The 25,016-nt window shown below is 43.7% G+C and overlaps 1 protein-coding gene across 2 annotated transcripts in view; it reads right to left on the bottom strand.

Annotated features, from left to right (window-relative positions):
* Window positions 1–25,016, bottom strand: part of FLVCR2 (FLVCR heme transporter 2) — a 67,009-nt gene that overhangs the window by 27,669 nt on the left and 14,324 nt on the right. For both annotated transcript variants that reach the window (XM_036842343.1, XM_036842344.1), the window contains exons 2-3: window positions 5,671–5,812; window positions 3,057–3,197 (exon numbers count right to left, since the gene is read on the bottom strand). In XM_036842343.1, the coding sequence (XP_036698238.1) occupies window positions 3,057–3,197; window positions 5,671–5,812 (283 nt within the window). The remainder of the gene's footprint in view (window positions 1–3,056; window positions 3,198–5,670; window positions 5,813–25,016) is intronic.

Below are 25,016 nucleotides of genomic sequence, written 5' to 3'. Positions count from 1 at the left end.
ACTTTCCTGGACTCATTTTGTAAAGTCTGTGTTCTTTGTCATGTGCAGCCACTGAGGTTTCTGCTCCTCTAGCTTAGTTTTGAGCTAATGATTAGACAGAGATTTCCTTAAATACTTTAAGCCCACAAGTCTCCCACCTTTGCTGAGGACCTCTATGTATGCGTTGGGACTCGCCTGTGATGCTCCAGCAGGGTGGTGACAACTCTGCCTTAGCCTTCCCTTTCTGCTTACACAGAGCCTCAGGTTCAGCCAGAGGTGAGACTTCAGGGCTTTCTCGGGTCTTTCCTGGGCATGTGCACAACTCTGCATGTGCATGTGGATTTCTAGATTCCTAAGAATATGTCAGAGCTTTCCAAAGCCCCCTGGACATCTCATTCTCCAGATTTTCCTTTCAACATCTTTGGTCAGCCTCTTGATTACACCAACCGGTATTGCTACCTCAGGCAGCTGTGATGTTAAACAGTGATCGCTTTCAACAAATGCCCTGGAAATAGCGCTTTCCCACTGAGAAAGCTCTGAGTCAGGTCAAATATAGGCAAATCCTCTGAATGGGGCCTTTGCAGGGAACTGCCACAGAAGTCAAATAGTGACCTAGGGATGGGACTTCTGGGGGAGCTCCATAATTGTTTGGCCCCCTCCAGTGGCTGTGAGGCTGCTAGTTTTCACAGCTACCATGTCTGGGAGGCTGCTGGTTTTCAAGGCTACCACAGAGCCTGGAAGAGGGGATCGGAATAAGACAAGTTAAAATACAAAGCTTGCTACTTTACTGTTATTTAGATATTTGTCTTGAATAGATGCTCACTGGATTGTTTCAAGCCTTTGGTTAAGAACCCTGAAACAACTGATTTTGATAATGTCTGCCAGTGTTGTTCTTGTTTTCATGGAGGAACAGACGATGCAAGGTCCTCACTCCACCATTCCAGAAGTGCTAACCCATTTATTCCCTGTGTTATCACTTAACCAAATAGATTAAGGCAGAGTGTCCAGACCATAGGATTAACACCACTCTGCCAGATTGAAGACCATATAAGCAACCAGCCGTACAAGATGGAAGGAAAAGGAGTTGCTTTGCCCCTAGAGCATGGCCCAGAGCTGAGCCACAGCGACCAGAAGCAGCACTGTTCCTGGTACATTTTGTTCTTATTTCTTGCTATCATGGGTCAGTGACCTGACCCTGCCATAAACAGCGTCCAGAACTGAAGACCGCAGCCTCTGGAATAAGGCCATTGCCCGGTTATTGCCACCATCACCACTCTCGTTCACAGAAGATATTTATTAGGCACTCATCTGCCCTGGGGTTCCAAGGTAAGCCTCAAATGCCCTGTTGTCAGATGCCGTAAGGTTTATGGTGGTCAAAGGTTGATGCACTCAAGATGTTTAACTCTAGGGAAAAGTGAAAGTTCTTAGAGGCATGGAATCCTGAGTCTGGAAGGGAACCCAAAGATCACCAGGTTTCACTATCCATCTATAGCCTGATATTCCCCACAATATCCTCACTAAGTGGTTGGTTCCACCTACACTTGAATACCTCTCAGTGATGGGCAACTCATAATATCTTTAGCTGGCCATCCTAAGTATTGGAAACTTTCTCTTTGTTTTGTGAATGAATGCAGAGACATACTCAGAATTGAGAAGCTGGAGAGAGGGAGGAATGGAGACCAGAGGCCTTGGAGACTAACGTGGGTACCTGGGGCTATTCCAGATGAGAGGTCACCTAATCTGTGCATACGCCTGAAAAACCAGGTGTGCCTCTCTACTGTGGATGATACCACCTCTTATCTAATGCCTCAGCAGATAAACACTTTAATTCAGGTGAAGGGCATTGATAAGCCTAAAGTGAAGCCCTGGTACAATTCAAGGAAGGAGCATAGGCAATCACAGATCAGGAGTATAGGCTTTGGAGTCTGACAAATCTGTACTTGAATCCTGGCTCTGCCCTTTGAAAACTGTGTGTTCTTGAGCTATTACCTAATCTCTCTGAGTTTGTTTCCTCATCTGTTAAACGGGGAAAATTATACTATTTACCTCTCACTGGTGTGGTGAGAGTTAAATAAAATAATATATAAAAAGTCTTGGCACATAGTTAAATGCTAGTATTGTTGTAAGATACAGTTTGGGAGCCTAGAGAAAACGTGAGGTTATAGCCAACTGGGGTTTCACTAAGAATAAGTCACGTCAACCAATCTCATTTCGTTTCTTCTTCTGGTTACTGAGCATGATATACACTCTTGATTTTAATCAAACAAACTGGAGGGTTAAATGGTCAAGGGTAGGCTGGATAGCAGCAGAGCTGGGTGGATCTGTAAAGACACCTTTAATGGAATGCCCTGAGGTTCTGTCCTTGCCCCTGTCTAGAACAACGTTCTCATTAAACGTTAGACTGAAGATGCAGCAAACACCTTGCTGGAAAGGCAAGCCAATACACCAGCATAAATATTGAAATTTATCTTACCAAAGCCAAGAAAATGAAATGAAAGAGGGATGTTGTCTTGCATTCAGGTAAAAAAGGAGCACTGTTCCAAGATGAAGGATTGGCTGGAGAGTGATTCATGTCACAAGACTCATATAAATATCCATCCACTCGTTCATTCAATCACTCATTTAATAACTGTTGGAGTATCTACTCCAGGCTGGCCACTGCTGAGGAATTATAAAGATAAAAAGACATAAATCCCTACTCTCAGGGAGTTCCCAGTTTAGTGGGAAAACAGACCTGGAAATGATCTTTTGTTTTTTTAATGATAAGTGTTAAGATGTACCAGGAACAGCACAATAAAAGAGGAAAGGTCGCCTAATACTGCTTTACAGCAGTCATACTGAGATAAGACTCGGAGGATCAGCAGGCGTTTTGCCAGACAACTTGATATGGGAAGGAATGGTTGTCTAGGTAACCCAACATCGAAGGCCCTGAGACAGAGCTGTCTCTTCTGGTTGACCCTAAACGATGCCTCTACATATACATTTGGGATTTGGAAACAGTAAGATGCACAGACACATCAGGCCTCTCGTCTCACACTCCCAGTTCCATTACACTCCTGGACACATCTGTATCTTACCATAGGTGATGATAAGCAGCACAAAGTTGAGGTTTTTGAAGAGTCGGACGATGGAACTTAAGTATGAAGCATCAGGGGACGCCAAGGCATAGCTCAGGGATTGGGCCCTGCTGGGGGGATGTTTCGGCTTCTCCTTGAATACTGAAAGGAAAGAAACAGAGAGATCACTGCAAATCCCTATGGTCCCACCCTGCAGAGCTGATACATGGATGAGAGCTGACTCCCTCATCTGAGAAGGAACTAAGACTCCAAAAGGAAATATTAATTCTTCAATTAAATCCTTTATAGTCTCCTCTCTTGAAGCTGCATCTCACTGGGGCTCCGTGACTGTGCCTTGGATTACTTTTTCTTAATGGCCTTTGGACGGCTGCAATCACTGTGCTTCCCAGGCAGTAGTCAAGGATCAAGGAGCCAAGTAACAACCGGGGAATAACATACGGCAGAACACTGAAGAAATGCAGTAGTAACACGGGGATAGAAAGGAAGTGAGGGCTGAGGCTCTGGGATTAGTGAGCCCAGTTAAGGACTCAGCACCAGGGCCCCCCCCAAGGGGGAGGGGACTGCGCTGCCCATGCTGAGCGCAGAGCCCGGCACATGCCGCCAATAAACATTCCCTGAACAAGGGGAAGGATCTTCTTCTAATGGAAAGACCCAGAGTCCATGCCTAGTTTCTCGAAGTCTGAATCAGACATCTGCCCCATGAGAAACCAGAGGATTAACACATGCTCCTGTAGGTGTGACCACTCTGATAGGAAGGACTGGGGAGGGACAGTGGGAAAACCATTTGCTTTATGTTCTATTTTCAGTACAACTGGTACAATCCATTTGACTGCATTGATTGCGGCTCAGTTCTCTGGGGGCCAAATCAGTTTAACCAGTTGTTTGGCTAAATTGGTCCCCCAATTGGGTCCAAGTAAATAAGCACCTTGTTGTGCCCCAGCCCCCATGAGAACACCCCTGAAAGGTCAGGAAACTGCCTCCAGCTAGAGGAAGCTCTGGAAATGAGGTTTAGTCTCTTGAAGACCAAAGGTCTCCCCGCCTCCATCCAGATAACCCTCCAGCCCTGACTTCAGAGCCCTGCTTCTTCCTTCTCCGGAAACAGTCCTGGGCAACTTCCCACCGCTGGGTACTTCTCAACCATTGTCTTGCCTGTTCACCTCCCCTTCTATAAGGGGAAAGAAATCAAGGCAAGAGGATTTTTTTTAATCTCGGCAACAGCAGCTGTTTGCTCAAGGATTTGGCAACCACAAACCACAGTTTGGATAAGATTTTTCAGTTCTTTATTCAATGAGCAACCGTCTGTGCTTACTAGTAAAATGCAAAGTGTAGAAATGGCCTACCTCCAGGATCTCTGCAAAGAACCAGGCCCTCATCTGCTACAAACACAAGAATTTGGAGCTGAGCACATTACAATTTGAAACTTCAAGTCTGGCCGAGATTGTTCTTTCCTGTTCTCAACCACAGCTTCAAGGCTTTTCACCTTTCCAGGAACACCAAGTTCTCCGTCCAAGAGATCCTGTGAGCTTTGAAAAGCCATCGGGTAGCCCTTCCTCAGCTTGGACCCCGGGGAGGGAATGACACAGTGAGAATACCTGGATGAGATACATGATTATAAAACTGTTTGACTCTGGAGTTGAGGCCGGCAGGAAGGAATGAAACCTTTAACGTGTGAGGTGGAACTTTCAGATATTAGGAAGACAGCTGGTTAACTTATAAAGACAAATGACTCACTGAAAATGAAAACCTCTACTATTCTCTTTCTGAATTTATCACAGCCCGTGTGATATCGCTCAGAAGAGAAAAAAGGATATAAATTAACCAAATATCTCAATGATTAAATGTACATACATAGAATATTAATAATAATTCTCTGGGGCTGGTGGTTGGGATTAACAGGTACAAGGCTAAGTTAATGGTCATTCTTTTCTTTATGCTTTTTTGTATTTTCTAGATTTTTTCCATAATGAGCGTATCTTATACACATTTTAAAAAAGCATTTTAAAATGTGGGCCCCAGGCATTCCCAGGTGAATGTACGAAAGTATTAGTGTTTGTGGGTCAGTCCTATTTTGTTTTCTTGTGTTCCAGAAATTTAGGGTGTGGACTTAGACAAGCTTAGGCTGGAATCCAGCCTCTGCCACTTACTGTCTAATCTTGAATAATACCCTTATCTCCTCGTAAGTCACTGTTTCCTCTTGGTTAAGTGAGACTGATGCTGGTACCTTCCCTATAGGGCCATTGAGGAGTCAGTGAGATCAGGCACACTCAGCACAGGGCCTGTGACACCGTAAGTGCTCACCGGGGCTTCATCAAGGGGATCAGCAGGCTGCCCATTCATTCTAATGAGGTCATACTGGGGAACTGGTTAATTACAACTAACCTTTACTGAACAGCTAACAAAGTACACAGGACCAGCTAGCACTGAATCGGCAGCAACTACTCAGGCTAAAACATTTGAAGACCATTGGAAGTCTGGCTTCCAGTTTCTATAGATATATTTTATAGATTACATGGGACCTAGAATGCTGCTCTAGGGCCATATTCACAAGGTCCTCACCCAAGTCAGCAGGACCTCCCTGCCTCCCCAACCCCCATGAGCCTATTAATGACCTTACCGATGATGACAAGGATGAAAAGCAGAGTGGCCACACCTGCTATTATGTAGAACATGATGCTGATGTGGTAGGCAAGCTTGTCCTGGTCTTTGATGTTGGGTACCAAGACAGGAGGGACCAAGAACCCAATGGCAATTCCAAGCTATAGAAGACAGAGACAATCAATCGTTGTATCAATGGCCCAGAGGTGACAGCACACATTTAAGAGCCTCCTAATTAGAAACATAATCCCCAACTTCCAGTCCTTCTTAAACCTCAAACAGGGATTGTTTCCCCCCTCAAGACATCAGAGAGATCTTTCTTTTGACTGACAGCTCAACTCACACACCCTTGACCACCCTCACTATCACAGATTGTGAAAACGTTTATAGCTGGGGTTCTCAATGCTGACTGGCTTTTCTCTAGCTACAAACTAATGAAGAATGGTTCCTATACTCCCATCTCTATGGTAGAGTAAAACAATGCTGGTTTTGCTTTTTGTGCCATTTAAATTCTTGATTTCACTGTATCTGTTAACCTGGAGCTGAGAGACCAGCTGAGGGGAAAATTCTACACCCTACAACCCCAAGAACTTGCATTCAGTGAGAGATAGAAGCCTAACGTTGTTACCACATTTACAAACATAGAAGCTTAAGTTCATTGTGTAAGTTAACTTTGTAATTTATAAAGCATCTGTGGTGTGAAGTCACACAACTACGTAAATTTATACACACAAGACATGGGCACATGCAAAGTGGCTATAAATACACATACAAACACAACCCAACAAACTGAAACATCTTATATCTGCGGTGCAGTTCAAACTCCAGTGACCTGACAGATAACGTGCCTTGGGTGTTTCTGAGGGCAGAAATGCCTTGATTCAGGAGTGACTAGCTGTGATAGAACTGCCCAAACCCTTCTGCCACACGAAATACCAAGGTGGAAATTTGAAAATAGTGTGAGAACACACGAAGTACCAAGGTCCAGATTGTAAGAGTGAGAGAAGCTGAGTAAGCCTTTTGTGTTAAGGTCCCATTTTTCGTTTATTGGACTTGAAAGCAACTGCAGGTAGAGAAGCAATTTGCTTTCAGCCCAACACCATTCATCAGCTGCCAATGAGCTGATCATCCTTATTGATTTTCCAGCCTGTCAATTATAGCCACTCAGGGTGGTCACTAGTGATTCTCAGCTCTGAAATATTCTCAGAAGTCATCATCAATAGGCTCAGTGCAGGGTTGTTCCAATGTACACTGTATACAATCAACAAATCAAACTGATCTTTAAAGCATCTACTATTTGAGGAGATTGGTTCAAGATGGCCGAGTAGAAGGATGTGTGCTCACTCCCTCTTGCAAGAGCACAGGAATCACAACGAACTGCTGAACAATCAACAGGAAGACAATGGAACTCACGAAAAAAGATACCCCACATCCAAAGACAAAGGAGAAGTTACAATGAGATGGTAGGAGGGGCACAATCACAATAAAATTAAATCCCATAACGGCTGGGTGGGCGACTCAAAAACTGGAGAACAATTATACCACAGAAGTCCACCCACTGGAGTGAAGGTTCTGAGCCCCACGTCAGGCTTCCCAACATGGTGGTCCGGCAACGGGAGGAGGAATTCCGGATTCAGACTTTAAAGGCTAGCGGGATTTGATTGCAGGACTTCGACAGGACTGGCGGAAACAGAGACTCCACTCTTGCAGGGCACACACTAAGTCATGTGCACATAAGGACCCAGGGCAAAGGAGCAGTGACCCATAGGAGACTGAACCAGACCTATCTGCTAGTGTTGGAGGGTCTCCTGCAGAGGCGGGGGACAGGTGTGGCTCACCACAGGGACAAGGACACTGGCAGCAGAAGTTCTGGGAAGTACTCCTTGGCATGAGCCCTCCCAGAGTCCCTCATTCGCCCCACCAAAGAGCCTGGAGGCTCCAGGGCTGGGTCGTCTGAAGCCAAACAACCAACAGGGAGGGAACTCAGCCCCACTCATCAGCAGACAAGCAGATTAAACTATTACTGAGCCCTGCCCACCAGAGCAACACCCAGCTCTATGCACCACCAGTCCCTCCCATCAGGAAGCATGCACAAGCCTCTTAGATAGCCTCATCCACCAGAGGGCAGACAGCAGAAGCAAGAAAAACTACAATCCTGCAGCCTGTAGAACAAAAACCACATTCACAGAAAGATACACAAAATAAAAAGACAGAGGACTATGTACCAGTTGAAGGAACAAGATAAAGCCCCAGAAAAACAACTAAATGAAGTGGAGATAGGCAACCTTCTAGAAAAAAGAATTCAGAATAATGATAGTGAAGATGATCCAGGACCTCAGAAAAAGAATGGAGGCAAAGATCAAAAAGATGCAAGAAATGTTTCACAAACACCTAGAGGAATTAAAGAACAAACACCTAGAAGAATTAAAGAACAAATAAACAGAGATGATAATACTATAACTGAAATGAAAAATACACTAGAAGGAATCCAGAGCAGAATAATTGAGGCAGAAGAACAGATAAGTGACCTGGAAGACAGAATGGTGGAATTCACTGCCACAGAACAGAATTTTAAAAAAAGAGTGAAAAGAAATGAAGACAGCCTAAGAGACCTCTGGGACAACATTAAACACACCAACATTCGCATTAGAGAGGTCCCAGAAGGAGAAGAGAGAGAGAAAGGAACCGAGAAAATATTTGAAGAGATTATAGTCGAAAACTTCCCTAACGTGGGAAAGGAAACAGTCACCCAAGTCCAGGAAGCACAGAGAGTCCCAGGCCAGATAAACTCAAGGAGAAACACGCCGAGACACATAGTAATCAAATTGACAAAAATTAAAGACAAAGAAAAATTATTAAAAGCAACAAGGGAAAAATGACAAATAACATACAAGGGAACTACCATAAGGTTAACAGCGGATTTCTCAGCAGAAACTCTACAAGCCAGAAGGGAGTGGCACCAGATATTTAAAGCAATGAAACGGAAGACCTACAAACAAGATTACTCTACCCCCCAAGGATCTCATTCAGATCCGACAGAGAAATCAAAAGCTTTTTAGACAAGCAAAAGCTAAGAGAATTCAGCACCACCAAACCAGCTCTACAACAAATGCTAAAGGAACTTCTCTAAGTGGGAAACACAAGAGAAGAAAAGGACCTACAAAAACAAACCCAAAACAATTAAGAAAAAGGTAACAGGAACAAACATATTGATAATTACCTTAAATGTGAATGGATTAAATGCCCCAACCAAAAGACACAGATTCACTGAATGGATACAAAAACAAGATCCTTATATATGCTGTCTACAAGAGACCCACTTCCGACCTAGGGACACATAGAGAGAAAGTGAGGGGATGGAAAAAGATATTCCATGCAAATGGAAATCAAAAGAAAGCTGGAGGAGCAATACTCATATCAGATAAAATAGACTTTAAAATAAAGAATGTTACAAGAGACAAGGAAGGACACTACACAATGATCAAGGGATCAATCCAAGAAGAAGATATAACAATTATAAATATATATGCACCCAACATAGGAGCACCTCAATACAGAAAGCAAATGCTAACAGCTATAAAAGAGGAAATCGACAGTAACACAGTAATACTGGGGGACTTTAACACCTCACTTACACCAATGGACAGATAATCCAGACAGAAAATTAATAAGGAAACACAAGCTTTAAGTGACACAATAGACCAGATAGATTTAATTGATATTTATAGGGTATTCCATCCCAAAACAGCAGATTACACTTTCTTCTCAAGTGTGCACAGAACATTCTCCAGGATAGATCACATCTTGGGTCACAAATCAAGCCTCAATAAATTTAAGAAAATTGAAATCATAACAAGCATCTTTTCTGAACAAAACGCTATGAGATTAGAAAACAACTGCAGGGAAAAAAGCGTAAAAAACACAAACACATGGAGGCTAAACAATATGTTAGTAAATAACCAAGAGATCACTGAAGAAATCAAACAGGAAATCAAAAAATACCTAGAGACAAATGACAATGAAAACACGATGATCCAAAACCTATGGGATGCAGCAAAAGCAGTTCTAAGAGGGAAGTTTATAACAATACAAGCCTACCTCAAGAAACAAGGAAAATCTCAAATAAACAATCTAACCTTACACCTAAAGGAACTAGAGAAAGAAGAACAAACAAAACCCAGAGTTAGTAGAAGGAAAGAAATCACGAAGATCAGAGCAGAAATAAATGAAATAGAAACAAAGAAAACAATAGCAAAGATCAATAAAACTAAAAGCTGGTTCTTTGAGAAGATAAAAAAAATTGATAAACCTTTAGCCAGACTCATCAAGAAAATGAGGGAGAGGACTCAAATCAATAAAATTAGAAATGAAAAAGGAGAAGTTACAACAGACACCGCAGAAATACAAAGCATCCTAAGAGACTACTACAAGCAACTCTATGCCAATAAAATGGACAACCTGGAAGAAATGGACAAATTCTTAGAAATGCACAACCTTCAGAGACTGAACCAGGAAGAAATAGAAAATATGAACAGACCAGTCACAAGCACTGAAATTCAAACTGTGATTAAAAATCTTCCAACAAACAAAAGCCCAAGACCAGATGGCTTCACAGGCCAATTCTATCAAACATTTAGAGAAGAGCTAACACTTATCCTTCTCAAACTCTTCCAAAATATAGCAGAGGGAGGAACACTCCCAAACTCATACTATGAGGCCACCATCACCCTGATACCAAAACCAGACAAAGAATGTCACAAAGAAAGAAAACTACAGGCCAATATCACTAATGAACATAGATGCAAAAATCCTCAACAAAATACTAGCAACAGAATCCAACAGCACATTAAAAGGATCATTCACCATGATCAACTGGGGTTTATCCCAGGAATGCAAGGATTCTTCAATATATGCAAATCAATCAATGTGATAAACCATATTAACAAATGGAAGGAGAAAAACCATATAATCGTCTCAATAGATGCAAGAAAAGCTTTTGACAAAATTCAACACCCATTTATGATAAAAACCCTCCAGAAAGCAGGCATAGAGGGAACTTACCTCAACATAATAAAGGCCATATATGACAAACCCACGGCCAACATCGTTCTCAATGGTGAAAAACTGAAACCATTTCCTCTAAGATCAGGAACATGACAAGGTTGGCCACTCTCACCACTATTATTCAACATAGTTTTGGAAGTTTTAGCCACAGCAATCAGAGAAGAAAAAGGAATCAAAAGAATCCAAGTTGGAAAAGAAGTAAAGCTGTCACTGTTTGCAGATGACATGATACTATACATAGAGAATCCTAAAGATGCCACCAGAAAACTACTAGAGCTAATCAATGAATTTGGTAAAGTAGCAGGATACAAAATTAATGCACAGAAATCTCTTGTATTCCTATACACTAATGATGAAAAATCTGGAAGAGAAATTAAGGAAACACTCCCATTTACCACTGCAACAAAAAGAATAAAATACTTAGGATTAAACCTTCCTAAGGAGACAAAAGAACTGTATGAAGAAAACTATAAGACCCTGATGAAAGAAATTAAATATGACACAAACAGATGGAGAGATATACCATGTTCTTGGATTGGAAGAATCAACATTGTGAAAATGACTATACTACCCAAAGCAATCTACAGATTCAATGCAATCCCTATCAAACTACCAATGGCATTTTTCACCCAACTAGAACAAAAAAATTTCACAATTTGTATGGAAATACAAAAGACCCTGAAGAGCCAAAGCAATCCTAAGAAAGAAAAACGGAGCTGGAGGAATCAGGCTTCCAGACTTCAGACTATACTACAAAGCTACAGTAATCAAGACAATATGGTACTGGCACAAAAACAGAAATATAGATCAATGGAACAGGATAGAAAGCCCAGAGATAAACCCACACACATATGGTCACCTTATTTTTGATAAAGGAGGCAAGAATATACAATGGAGAAACGACAGCCTCTTCAGTAAGTGGTGCTGGGAAAACTGGACAACTACATGTAAAAGAATGAAATTAGAACACTCCCTAACACCATACACAAAATAAACTCAAAATGGATTAAAGACCTAAATGTAAGGCCAGACACTATAAAACTCTTAGAGGAAAACATAGGCAGAACACTCTATGACATAAATCACAGCAAGATCCTTTTTGACCCACCTCCTAGAGAAATGGAAATAAAAACAAAAATAAACAAATGGGACCTAATGAAACTTAAAAGTTTTTGCACAGCAAAGGAAACCATAAACAAGACAAAAAGACAACCCTCAGAATGGGAGAAAATATTTGCAAATGAAGCAATGACAAAGGATTAATCTCCAAAATTTACAAGCAGCTCATGCAGCTCAATATCAAAAAAAACAAACAACACAATCCAAAAATGGGCAGAAGACCTAAATCGACATTTCTCCAAAGATATACAGATTGCTAACAAACACATGAAAGGATGCTCAACATCACTAATCATTAGAGAAATGCAAATCAAAACTACAATGAGCTATCAACTCACACCAGTCAGAATGGCCATCATCAAAAAATCTACAAACAATCAATGCTGGAGAGGGTGTGGAGAAAAGGGAACCCTCTTGCACTGTTGGTGGAACTGTAAATTGATACAGCCACTATGGAGAACAGTATGGAGCTTCCTTACAAAACTAAAAATAGAACTACCATACGACCCAGCAATCCCTCTACTGGGCATATACCCTGAGAAAACCATAATTCAAAAAGAGTCATGTACCACTGTGTTCACTGCAGCTCTATTTACAATAGCCAGGACATGGAAGCAACCTAAGTGTCCATCGACAGATGAATGGATAAAGAAGATGTGGCACATATATACAATGGAATATTACTCAGCCATAAAAAGAAACGAAATTGAGTTGTTTGCAGTGAGGCGGATGGACCTAGAGTCTGTCATGCAGGGTGGGGTAAGTCAGAAAGAGAAAAACAAATACCGTATGCTAAAACATATATATGGAATCTAAAAAAAAAAAAAAAATGGTTCTGAAGAATCTAGGGGCAAGACAGGAATAAAGACACAGGTGTAGAGGATGGACTTGAGGACACGGGGAGGGGGAAGGGTGAGCTGCGACCAAGTGAGAGAGTGGCATGGACATATATACACCACCAAATGTAAAATAGATAGCTAGTGGGAAGCAGCCACATAGCACAGGGAGATCAGCTCAGTGCTTTATGACCACCTAGAAGAGTGGGGTAGGGAGGGTGGGAGGCAGACACAAGAGGGAGGAGATACGGGGATATATGTATATGTATAGCTGATTCACTTTGTTATAAAGCATAAACTAACATACCATTGTAAAGCAATTATACTCCAATAAAGTTGTTAAAAAAAAAACAACAAATCTTCCAACAAAGGAAAGTCCAGGACCAGATGGCTTAACAGGTGAATTCTATCAAACATTTAGAGAAGAGCTAACACCCATCCTTCTCAAACTCTTCCAAAAAATTGCAGAGGAAGGAACACTCCCAAACTCATTCTATGAGGCCACCATCACCCTGATACCAAAACCAGACAAAGACACTACAAAAAAAGAAAATTACAGACCAATATCACTGATGAATATAGACACAAAAATCCTCAACAAAATACTACCAAACAGAATCCAACAACACATTAAAAGGATCACACACCATGATCAAGTGGGAATTATCCCAGGGGTGCAAGGATTCTTCAATATACTGAAATCAATCAATGTGATACACCATATTAACAAACTGAAGAATAAACACCATATGATCATCTCAATAGATGCAGAAAAAGCTTTTGACAAAATTCAACACCCATTTATGATAAAAACTCTGCAGATAGTGGGCATAGAGGGAAACTACCTCAACATAATGAAGGCCATACATGACAAACCCACAGCAAACATCATTCTCAATGGTGAAAAACTGAAAGCATTTCCTCTAAGATCAGGAACAAGACAAGGATGGCCACTCTCGCCGTTGTTATTCAACATAGTTTTGGAAGTCCTAGCCACGGCAATCAGAGAAGAAAAAGAAATAAAGGAATACAAATTGGACACAAAGAAGTAAAACTGTCACTGTCTGCAGACGACATGATACTATACATACAGAATCCTAAAGATGCCACCAGAAAACTACTAGAGCTAATCAATGAATCTGGTAAAGTTGTATGATACAAAATTAATGCACAGAAATCTCTTGCATTCTTATACACTAACAATGAAAGATCAGAAAGAGAAATTAAGGAAACAATCCCATTCACCATTGCAACAAAAAGAATAAAATACCTAGGAATAAACCTACTTAAGGAGGTAAAAGACCTGTACTCAGAAAACTATAAGACACTGATGAAAGAAATCAAGGATGACACAAATAGATGGAGAGATATACCATGTTCTTGGATTGGAAGAATCAATATTGTGAAAATGACTATACTACCCAAAGCAATCTACAGATTCAATGCAATCCCTATCAAATTACCAATGGCATTTTTTACAGAACTAGAACAAAAAATCTTAAAATTTATATGGAGACACAAAAGACCCCAAATAGCCAAAGCAATCTTGAGGGGAAAAAAAAAAAGGATCTGGAGGAATTAGACTCCCTGACTTCAGACTATACTACAAAGCTACAGTAATCAAGACAATATGCTACCGGCAAAAAACAGAAATATAGATCAATGGAACAGGATACAAAGCCCAGAGATAAAACCACACACCTATGGTCAACTAATTTATGACAAAGGAGGCAAGGATATACAATGGAGAAAAGACAGTCTCTTCAATAAGTGGTGCTGCAAAAACTGGACAGCTACATGTAAAAAAATGATATTAGAACACTCCCTAAACCATACACAAAAATAAACTCAAAATGGATTAAAGACCTAAACGTAAGACCGGACACTATAAAACTCTTAGGGGAAAACACAGGAAGAACACTCTTTGACATGAATCACAGCAAGATCTTTTTTTTTTTTAATTGTTTTCTTTGTTTCTATTTCATTTATTTCTGCTCTGATCTTTATGATTTCTTTCCTTCTACTAACTTTGGGTTTTGTTTTTCTCCTTTCTCTAGTTCCTTTAGATGTAAGGTTAGATTGTTTGAGATTTTTCTTGTTGTTTTTTTTTAATTATTTATTTTTGGTTGCATTGGGTCTGCTGCCGTGCGCAGGCTTTCTCTAGTTGCAGCGAGCGAGGGCTACTCTTCGTTGCGGTGCACGGGCTTCTCATTGCGGTGGCTGCTCTTGTTGTGGAGCATGGGCTCTAGGTGAGCAGGCTTCAGTAGTTGTGGCACACGGGCTCAGTAGTTGTGGCTCGCGGACTCTAGAGCACAAGCTCAGTAGTTGTGGTGCACAGGCTTAGTTGCTCCACGGCATGTGGGATCTTCCTGGACCAGGGCTTCAACCTGTGTCCCCTGCATTGGCAGGCAGGTTCTTAACCACTGCGCAACCAGGGAAGCCTTTTTCTTGTTTCTTCAGGTAGGCTTGTATTGCTATAAACTTCCCTCTTAGAACTGCTTTTGCTGCATCCCATAGGTTTTGAATCGTCGTGTTTTCATTGTAATTTGTCTCTAGGTATTTTTGATTTCCTCTTTGATCTCTTCAGTGATCTCTTGATTATTTAGCCTCCATGTGTTTGTGTTTTTTATGCTTTTTTCCCTGCAGTTGTTTTCTAATCTCATAGCGTTTTGTTCAGAAAAGATGCTTGTTATGATTTCAATTTTCTTAAATTTACTGAGGCTTGATTTGTGACCCAAGATGTGATCTATCCTGGAGAATGTTCTGTGCACACTTGAGAAGAAAGTGTAATCTACTGTTTTGGGATGGAATACCCTATAAATATCAATTAAATCTATCTGGTCTATTGTGTCACTTAAAGCTTGTGTTTCCATATTAATTTTCTGTCTGGATGAATCTGCCCATTGGTGTCAGTGAGGTATTAAAGTCCCCCAGTATTATTGTGTTACTGTCGATTTCCTCTTTTATAGCTGTTAGCATTTGCCTTATGTATTGAGGTGCTCCTATGTTTAGTGCATATATATTTATAATTGTTATATCTTCTTCTTGGATTGATCCCTTGATAATTGTGTAGTGTCCTTCCTTGTCTCTTGTAACATTCTTTATTTTAAAGTCTATTTTATCTGATATGAGTATTGCTCCTCCAGCTTTCTTTTGATTTCCATTTGCATGGAATATCTTTTTCCATCCCCTCACTTTCTCTGTATGTGTCCCTAGGTCGGAAGTGGGTCTCTTGTAGACAGCATATATAAGGATCTTGTTTCTGTATCCATTCAGTGAATCTGTGTCTTTTGGTTGGAGCATTTAATCCATTCACATTTAAGGTAATTATCGATATGTTTGTTCCTGTTACCTTTTTCTTAATTGTTTTGGGTTTGTTTTTGTAGGTCCCTTTCTTCTCTTGTGTTTTGTAGGTCCCTTTCTTCTCTTCACTTAGAGAAGTTCCTTTAGCATTTGTTGTAGAGCTGGTTTGGTGGTGCTGAATTCTCTTAGCTTTTGCTTGTCTATAAAGCTTTTGATTTCTCTGTCAAATCTGAGTGAGATCCTTGCCGGGCAGAGTACTCTTGGTTGTAGGTTTTTCCCTCTCATCACTTCAAATATATCGACACCATCCCACAGTGACTTTTCTCCAGGAGGAAATCGGCTTTGGCAGTACTTTCATGCCCAGTGTGGAAACCAAAACATAGGGATTGGACTGTAAGCTGCTGCCTCTTCTGTTTTTTTCAGGGCATATTTTTTCCTACTTCTTGAGAGCCATGTTCAGTGAGCGTGAACAGCTCTATACCCAGCTCCTAGTTCCTGAGTCTGTCCCTTAGCAGGAACTCAGTCATGTTGGCTGGCTGGACAGACAGACAGATGGACGTTGGTGGAAGGTCTTGTCTACACAAAGCTGGCAGAAACACACAGGTCTGCCCACTAGGGACCACATTCTTTCTACAAACCACATTGTACTCTCAGTGGTAAGGGCAGAAAATGGGTACACGGGGGACTGGGAAGATGGCAGAATGGCCGACTAGTTTTTGAGCATCTACTAGGCATTGGGTATCTAATAGAGTTTATCTTTTTCATTTAGCCCATGAACTTTTACAACAAAGACAAAAATGAGAAAAACTGGGGGTGGGCACCCAGCCAGCCTGTGGGCACACAGGCAGGTAGCAGAAGAGCTGGGCTCCTAAACCAGTTCTGTCTGACTCCAGGCCCCAGCTCACCTCCTGCCTACCAGGAAATGCTGCTGGTGTGACACTAGTCAACACAGAAGCCTGTATTTTCACTCCTTTGAGTTCGGTCTCGCATTTGATAGGACACCACCAGGGTAAAAACCAGAGACCCGCAGCCCAAGTCAGGACAAGAATAATTTAAAGAGTTGATGGAATGCTGCTCCCAAGGGTGGGATCCATACCTTTCCCACACTCACAAAAAACCAAAGACCCAGACTGTGAATGTAAAGGCTTAAAAATCACCGCTAACTGGTTTTGACTTGCCTTATGCCCCAGCATGTGTTCTGTAGTTTTATCCTCCTCAACAAAATACAGTCAGGGGCAAAATACACAATACACAGACAGTTTCCGCTCTTCAGAGCCTATGAGCCTAATCACAATGGTTCACTTCACCCCAAAAGAAGATGTTTTACCAAAATGGGGTGAATAAAGGCTGGAGAGGCAGACTGGGATACTCAATTTTTGTTTTCGATTTGATTTTTGCCCTTTTTGCAAACTCAAGGGTGATATCTAAACACTGTTGCAATAGCAGTGGTCACGAGCACTTCCAGAGCAAATGTCACAGTTAAAAACATGCCTGGGGGCTTCCCTGATGGCGCAGTGGTTAAGAATCCGCCTGCCAATGCAGGGGACACGGGTTCGAGCCCTGGTCCGGGAAGATCCCACATGCCGCGGAGCAGCTAAGCCCGTGCGCCACAACTAGTAAGGCTGCAAGCCACAACTACTGAGCCCCTGTGCTGCAACTACTGAAGCCCACGCGCCTAGAGACCCTGCTCTGCAACAAGAGAAGCCACCGCAGTGAGAAGCCAGTGCACCACAAAGAAGAGTAACCCCCGCTCGCCGCAACTAGAGAAAAACCCGCGCGCAGCAACGAAGGCCCAATACAGACAAAAATAAATTAATAAATAAATTAAATAAATTAAAAAAAAAAAAAAAAAGAAATACCCTCACAGACACATCCAGAATAATGTTTGACTAAATGTATAGGCACTCGATGACCCAGTCAAGTTGCCAAATAAAATTAACTATCACAACATAAAAAAAAAAAAAAAAAAAAAAAAAACATGCCTGTGCAGCCTGAGGGCTTCGGGTGACAGGAAGAAGCCGTACTCTGTGTCACGCATCACTTGTCATTCCAGCTCATGCACTTGGCAGAGCCAAAATAAACCCAGAAACCACTAGGCTGCATCTGGGGTAAGATGCCCACACTTGACCCACAACACAACACAACACGTGTTATGTTGGCTCTGAGATCCACAGAACTACTGTCCCCATCACCATCCATGTGGGGCACCCCTGCAAAGCCCCAAGTCACAACTGAACCCAGGCACAATCAGAATCTAGGCACAAAGCTGCCCTCCCAGTGCTGCCTGGTCATGAACATGCCCAGACCATCAAAGGAAGACCCTTGTGCCTTGTGTGTCAACACCATGGTGAGGGTGTAGTCCACTGGAACAAGGACAGACCACTGGTCCCCATCTGAATCCTCTTCCAGGGTCCCAGGCACCTCATCCTCCAGACCCAGGTATTGGCCAGGAGGATCCTGCTCACCTTGGTAGGAGACAACCACATCAGCAAGCAGGTTCTCACCCGCCCAACCTCATTCCTCCTCGGCCCATTCCTGCCCCAGGCATACCTGCTGATCAGAGAAAGATGGGCCCACTCTCAGCCCCATGGCTGGGTCCCCATTGTCTCACTCCTTCCCCCTGGGCACAGTCACCCGATCAGGGTGGCATGTCTCTTGGATTTCAGGGCTCCCAACAGCTGGCTTTCTGGCGTCAAGGGTCAAAAATGTCCCCTTACTGGGTCAGCAGCTTTCCCTGCAGCAAAGCTCCTGGGCTTGAAGGCTTGCTTCAAACTTGGTCTCCTTATGACCTAATCGGGGGGTCACCATGCTCCTCAAGGAGCTCACACCCATGTGGTTCATTTTAACAGTGAACATTGTTCATTTTGAAGTGAACCCCTCCCCCTTCCTCCTTTCCACCCCAACATCCCTCAGACACGTCATCACTCTACACAGTGGTTAAGGCCTAGGGCTCCAAGGTCAGAAAGGTCTGTGTTCACATACCAGCTCTGCCAGTTAGGAGATGTCTGGCATTGGCAAGTTAATTTCCCTCTTTGTGCCTGTTTCCTAATCCACAAAGGAAGGTACTGCCTAGTTCATACCCTCTAGCTCAGGGGGTTACTCTGACGCCTAGTGAGCCCATTTGAATGGACTACTCTGCAGAATGCTTTACACCAGGGGGGCTCGCTCCTCTTCTGCAAGCCTGGCTCTCCCACCCCGCACACTCTCCCACAGCAATGGCGACAGGCAGGGGAGGAGAGGCCACTGGGACAAACAAGACGTGCTTGGTTGACCGCTGGCAGCCGCACAGACACCTCCCCTGGCTCTCCTCCTCATCCTTCTCTGCTCCTTCTCTCTGCCCTTTCTCATCTCTCAGCCCCCTGGCTTCTGCCCTCTCACATCCACGCTGTCCCGACCCTCCCCCACTGTCCTTGGACGTCCACATTGCATCGGCTCCCCGCCCCCTTTCAGATGATGTGACCTCTCCCCCACCAGCCTGAATAGCGTGTTCAGGGGCACCTTCCTCGGTGCTGCTCTGACCACGCGGTCCTGCTCAAGGACCCTCAAGGAGCCAGCCCTCTCCCAGGGAGGACCACATCCACACCACTCAGCCTGCTGTTCTTAGCTTTCTTCACCTCCCGTCCCATCTCCATCTGCTTCCCTGGATGTCCCCAGACTGGATGATTCACAAGTCCAACCTTTCATTGTCTGGTCTCAGCCTTTATCCCAGCAGATTCATTGTTTGCAAAGGTCTCCCTACTTGAGTCTTTTAGAGCCCATCTCACCCTCAGTTCCTTCACTGAGTTTTCCTTGGTCATGCTAGTGAGGCTTGATCTCCTTGACCTAACTCCTCTAATCCTTTGGTTTTCAACCTTATTTGTGACACTAGTCTGGTGCCTGGTAAACACAACAGGAGTTTACTCAATAAATGGGTACCGAATGAACGGGCTGCAGTTAAATGGCATGTCAGGAAAACATCACTTCCCTTCCAGATTAGCCATGAGTCCAGACCTGGGGAAAGATGTGGTTGGAAATTTGAATCTAGACAAGACTCTCAGAGAAAGTATGCTATTTAAAAAAACATCGTTGGGGGTTGTTTTAAAATCAACACCACATGAAAGATAAATTTGGGTTCAATCTAGATTTCCACACACCAGGTTTGCTCAAAGCTGATCAACCCCTATGAGCAACCTTAAGCACACAGCAGGATGCCACCCTCACAAGGGTGTTTTTACGTGTTCGGTGACCACATACAGGTGTGTATCTATACATGTCTATATACACTAGCAATGATCTTAATGATCTAAAGATTAATCAGACGCTAAGTGTCACAGAGTACAACAGTTGAGGAAAACTTAGCTACATAGACAAATGTATGAAAATGTTACTACATAAAGGGTCATTTAAGTCCATGCAGAATTTATGGGCATTAAAATGTGCTACAATTATACTATGTCTAATTTCCATCTCATACAAAACGCGCCCACCCTCTCCTGGGGCTGCGTGTCTGGACACTGGTACCTCAGGCGTGGCCATCAGGGCCACCAGCAGGGAGGCCACCACTACAACCTGTCTCCCAGGACCACGTCCACGTGGGAATTATACACAGCGCTCGCAAGTGACTTCAACACTCACGGCCCATCCCTATGCCCTGCTGTGCGCATTTAAACACCACGAAGTGGTGCTGCTAGGCAAGTCTGCACACTGCTACATAGTTCTGCTCCTATTAATACCTCTCTCTCCTCTTGGCCAGTGCCAAGTAAACTTAGACGTGTGTTTACACCTCAGTGAAAACACTACACCTCAGTGATCGAAGAATAACTAATTTGGGTAAAATGATGCACAAAGGTTCCAGGATCCCCAATGTGGGTCTCCGTTAGAGTGAAGGCACATGGCAGGAAAGCCAACTTTGGATGTGGAGGAGGCTCAGAGGGCGGTCCTGGGTCTGAGTCTTGGATGCCCCAGAAAGAAGCAAGGAGAGCGAGGTGGCTGCTGGGCACTGAAACACTGAACTTGAACAACAGTTTAATCATGAGGACAAGCTCCCAGCCACCCAGGACCATCAGGCAGCGTCTAGGAACACATCACAGTCAGCAATCACGTGCACGCAAAGCCTGCTCACATGACTGTATTTTTGAAATTCCCAAATCCAACCCCTTTGCCTTCTTCTAAAAAGGCCAACTCAGGATTAAGGAGGCAGCAGACCTTCAGGAACAAAAACAGTCCCACTGACTTGGGGGCAAATCGCCCATGAAAGAGGTTTATGGATTTAAAAGGCTAGGCTTAGGCTCCTAAGAACTTGGGAAGCAGGGTCACAGCTGGTTGACTCTAGACTTTCTTAGAGTCCCTCCCCAATCACAGGGTTTGTCTTCAAATCTGTGATTGTGCTGGTGGCTTATATAACCTCAGCATTCTTGGATTTCCTCAGTCCTTCGGGGGAAAGAGGTTAGGAAAAGGCAAGAAGAGCACTAGTGAAATCAGGACAGCCTGTGATCACTGCTTCCCAGGGAAGGTAAGAATAGTGATCATGGTTGATCCATTGTGCTCACCACACCACAGTTACTGGCCTAGGCACTATTAAGCGCTATACATATAGACACACTCTTTTAATCCCTATTTTAAAATGGAGAAAACTGGCCTTTAAGTAGCTTGCCCAGGGTCATAGAACAGCAAGTGTTCTATGCTGGGCTTCAAGTTCAGGCCACGGGTACTAGAGTTTGAACCATTAACCATTTGGCTGAATGCTCAGGTCTTGGCTGTTATTCAAACTAGAAGGAAGGAAACTAATACATAATGAGCACCTACTGTGTGCTAGGCAGTTGCTAAATGATTTTTCACATTATTTCATTTAATCCCTTCCAACAACCCCCTAAAGTTGTTAGGATTATCTCTGGTTTGGTTTTTACAGATGAGAAAACTGTAACTTGCCCAAGTTCACCCAGCTTCTAATGGCAGAACTGAGATTCAAGCCCATGGCAATCGGACTCCAAACCCCTTGATGAAACAGGTGAACTTCACGGAAGTAACTGCCTCAGAGACCTGACAATATCTCCAGTCTTACACACTCGATTCTGTCATTCAAGTGCCCCCCGTTTGTCTAGCTATTGGAGGAAGTGACCATGAGAGGTGTCTCCGGCTATAGTCTGTTTTGTTGACCACTTAGTTGCACCCTATGGGGTTTCTTGTTCTTATGCAATGCTGACTTTTGGTTGTTTTCCATGTAGGGTGTTTGTTGTCTCCCCAGCTAGATTTTAGCACTGTGAGGACAGGGACATTGACTAACATTTCCTTATGTGACCCCCCTCACCCCGCACGCAGTACAATGCTAAGAACAGAGAAGCGGATCAGGAAATATCTTCTGAATAAAGAGAAGACTTTTAGAACTGTGCAGCTCAAAAGTAACTCAAGTATTTCCCATTTCTTCTACAGCAAAGAAGTTGGGCACAGTAGCAATTTGCTGCTTTCAGTCATCAACTCAAGAGGCTCCTGGTGCACACATGCCTCCTTTTAAGGGTAGGTGTTCCTCCTGGAATTGTCCTTGTGGCAACATCTGCAAAGGCTCAGTCCTGGTCTAGGTGAGACCATATGCCAAGGTTCCTCTGCTCCCCTTTCCCCGAGCGCCCACCTCAATGCCGGCTTCTCCACCCAAAGGTCCCTCTCACGACAGAGCTGACAGTCAACGACCATAGGCTCCTAGAACTTCCCCAGTGACTCAGCCGGGGAAGAGGAAAGATGAGGGGCATCTTTCCAATGACCAGGCCAGCAAAGAGGCAGATGCAGACCATACTTTCTCCAACTTTTGGAGAAAGTGAAAAGCTCCAAGCAGATGCTTTGGCACTTCCACCAACTCCCAACCAGATGCCAGCCCACAGCAGCCAACAGATGAACCCAAACGTCTTGTGTGATGTTGCTGCGCTCAACCTTACCACTCCCTGCCTGGTGACAGATGGTGAAACAGCCCAAAGCAGAAGAACTGTTTCCTTTGTCTGATATATCACGAACTGTCATTCCTAAAAGTAATTCATGTGACAAAACATGTTTCTAATCCTCCCAAGTTTTCTTCTGAGTCTGGTTGGGCTTTCTTGGTGACAGCTCTCCCCTTCCAACTTTCAGAGGTGAAACTGAGACCAGGGGGTTTACTCACAGGCAGGCACTGGAAGAGTGATTTCTTAAAGGGCTGCCACAAGCCAGACCCACTTCAGGGTGCCCATCCAGAAACAGGCTGGGCTCTAAGTAGATTTTTCCAAAGAGCCAACTTCATAAGGCAACTACCCTTGCCTCATTATCCCAGAGGGATCTGCAAAGAAAAAGAAATCTAAACCTTGCACCAGGAAAGCTATTAATCACCCATATCTACCACCACCCCAAGAAAGCAACGCCATCAGCTCTCGCCCTGGGATTCAGGGAGTTAATCAGGACCTACATACATGAGGTCATCTCCCCTCCTACTTGGCCTGTCATTTCCACCACTAGTCACTCCATAAGTAATGCCTTACAGTCTAATCCCTCTTCTCTTAAGTGTGAACTCAGGAACTTTTCTATTCACTACTGCATCCTCAGAGCTCAGAATGTGGGTTGGCACAGAGTGGATATTCAATAAATATTTGTTCAAACAATAAACAAAGGCTGTGGTGCACTGTCTCAAAGAAACCATAGCTCCCAAGAATTGACATAAAGGTCAGAGTGCTTGGCCCTATAAATGGAGAGTATAGCCCTTAATCTGAGGTTGTACCTCATGAGATAGACAGCCAAGGGGATGAGAGCCTTCGTTAACTGACTCTCATTTGTCACGTTACCTGCTGTCAACTGGGGAGACACCTGGAGGCTGGCCAGAGTGGATGCAATCCAGGACAAGCAGAATTCAAAGAGAAACAAAGACTGGATGGCCAGGGGCCTGTGTGGTTTACTCACAAGCGACAGAGATCTGGCCCACCGTGGGGGCACCCTCGTAAAGGACTTGGATTTTTGTGGAGTACCATGAGAATACAGGGCCAGCATTCTCGGGCCAATAATGGGATCCCCTCTTCCCTAAGGAGAGACAGAAGAATTCCGGAGAGAGAAAAGTCAATTATCACAGTCACAAGGGCTGTCTGAGCCCCACCAGTCCCCACTTGTTACCATGGGTCGGTGCCACTTGCTAAATGTAAGGGGCCTGGGAGAAAATGTGGTAACATCAGGACACCAGGCCCTTAGGAGAAGACTTCTTACTCACGGGACCCATCTCCTGATGGTAGGGACTAAGTCAGTTCTGTGCTCTGCCACCACTGCCATTTCCTACACTGAAGAGAGGAGCCATCCAAGGCACACAGAGATTGAAAAGCTGCTTTGTGCCAATCTCTGGCAAAAGGCCCTTCTTGGCATCAAAAGGAATTAGAATGGTCCACAGGACCTTAGGAGCTGCATCATGGCTGAAGTCAAAAGGACCAAATCAGCAGGGATGCTCCAGAAACCAGGAGCTCTGGGAGAGGCTCCTACAGCCAGAATGACCGGAACTTTTTCTGAAATGAATAGCTGACTCTAAAGCCAAGAATGGTGAGCCCTGTAAACAGAGGGTATGGGCCCCTAATCCAAGGTGGCTCTTTACCAGATGGACAGGACCTGATTTATGTACAGGAAGCCCTTTTACTCTCTGAGTGTCAAGAGGCAAGTCCAGAGTCCTTTTTTCTTTTTTTTTAAGGGCACGTAAAAGCCCACATTTGCACAAAATTTCAGTTTTCAAGGCACCTGCACATCCAGCATATAAACTGAGCCTCAAAACCATCCAGTGAGGTGAAGAGCCAGATGCCCATAGCACAGGAGAGGCACAGAGCCTGGGAGGGGACCGTCCTTTTCTCCATTTTGTAACTGAGTTGGCTCAACTTGCTGAAGTCACAGAGGTGATCAGCAGTGAGGTAACATCGGGACTTCTGATGGTCCCATTCGCAGCCCTGCTCTCTTCCCACAGAGCCTTGCTGAGCCACGACAAGGCACCAAGCAGCCACGTAGCCCAGGAAGACATGGTCTGAGACCCAAGATGAACCAGGGCCTGATGGGGTCCTTTGCAATGGGGTTTGTTATGTAACTG

Source organism: Balaenoptera musculus, chromosome 2 (genome assembly GCF_009873245.2).
Source record: "Balaenoptera musculus isolate JJ_BM4_2016_0621 chromosome 2, mBalMus1.pri.v3, whole genome shotgun sequence".
NCBI lineage: Eukaryota > Metazoa > Chordata > Mammalia > Artiodactyla > Balaenopteridae > Balaenoptera > Balaenoptera musculus.
This window is presented reverse-complemented; position numbering and strand designations above follow the sequence as displayed.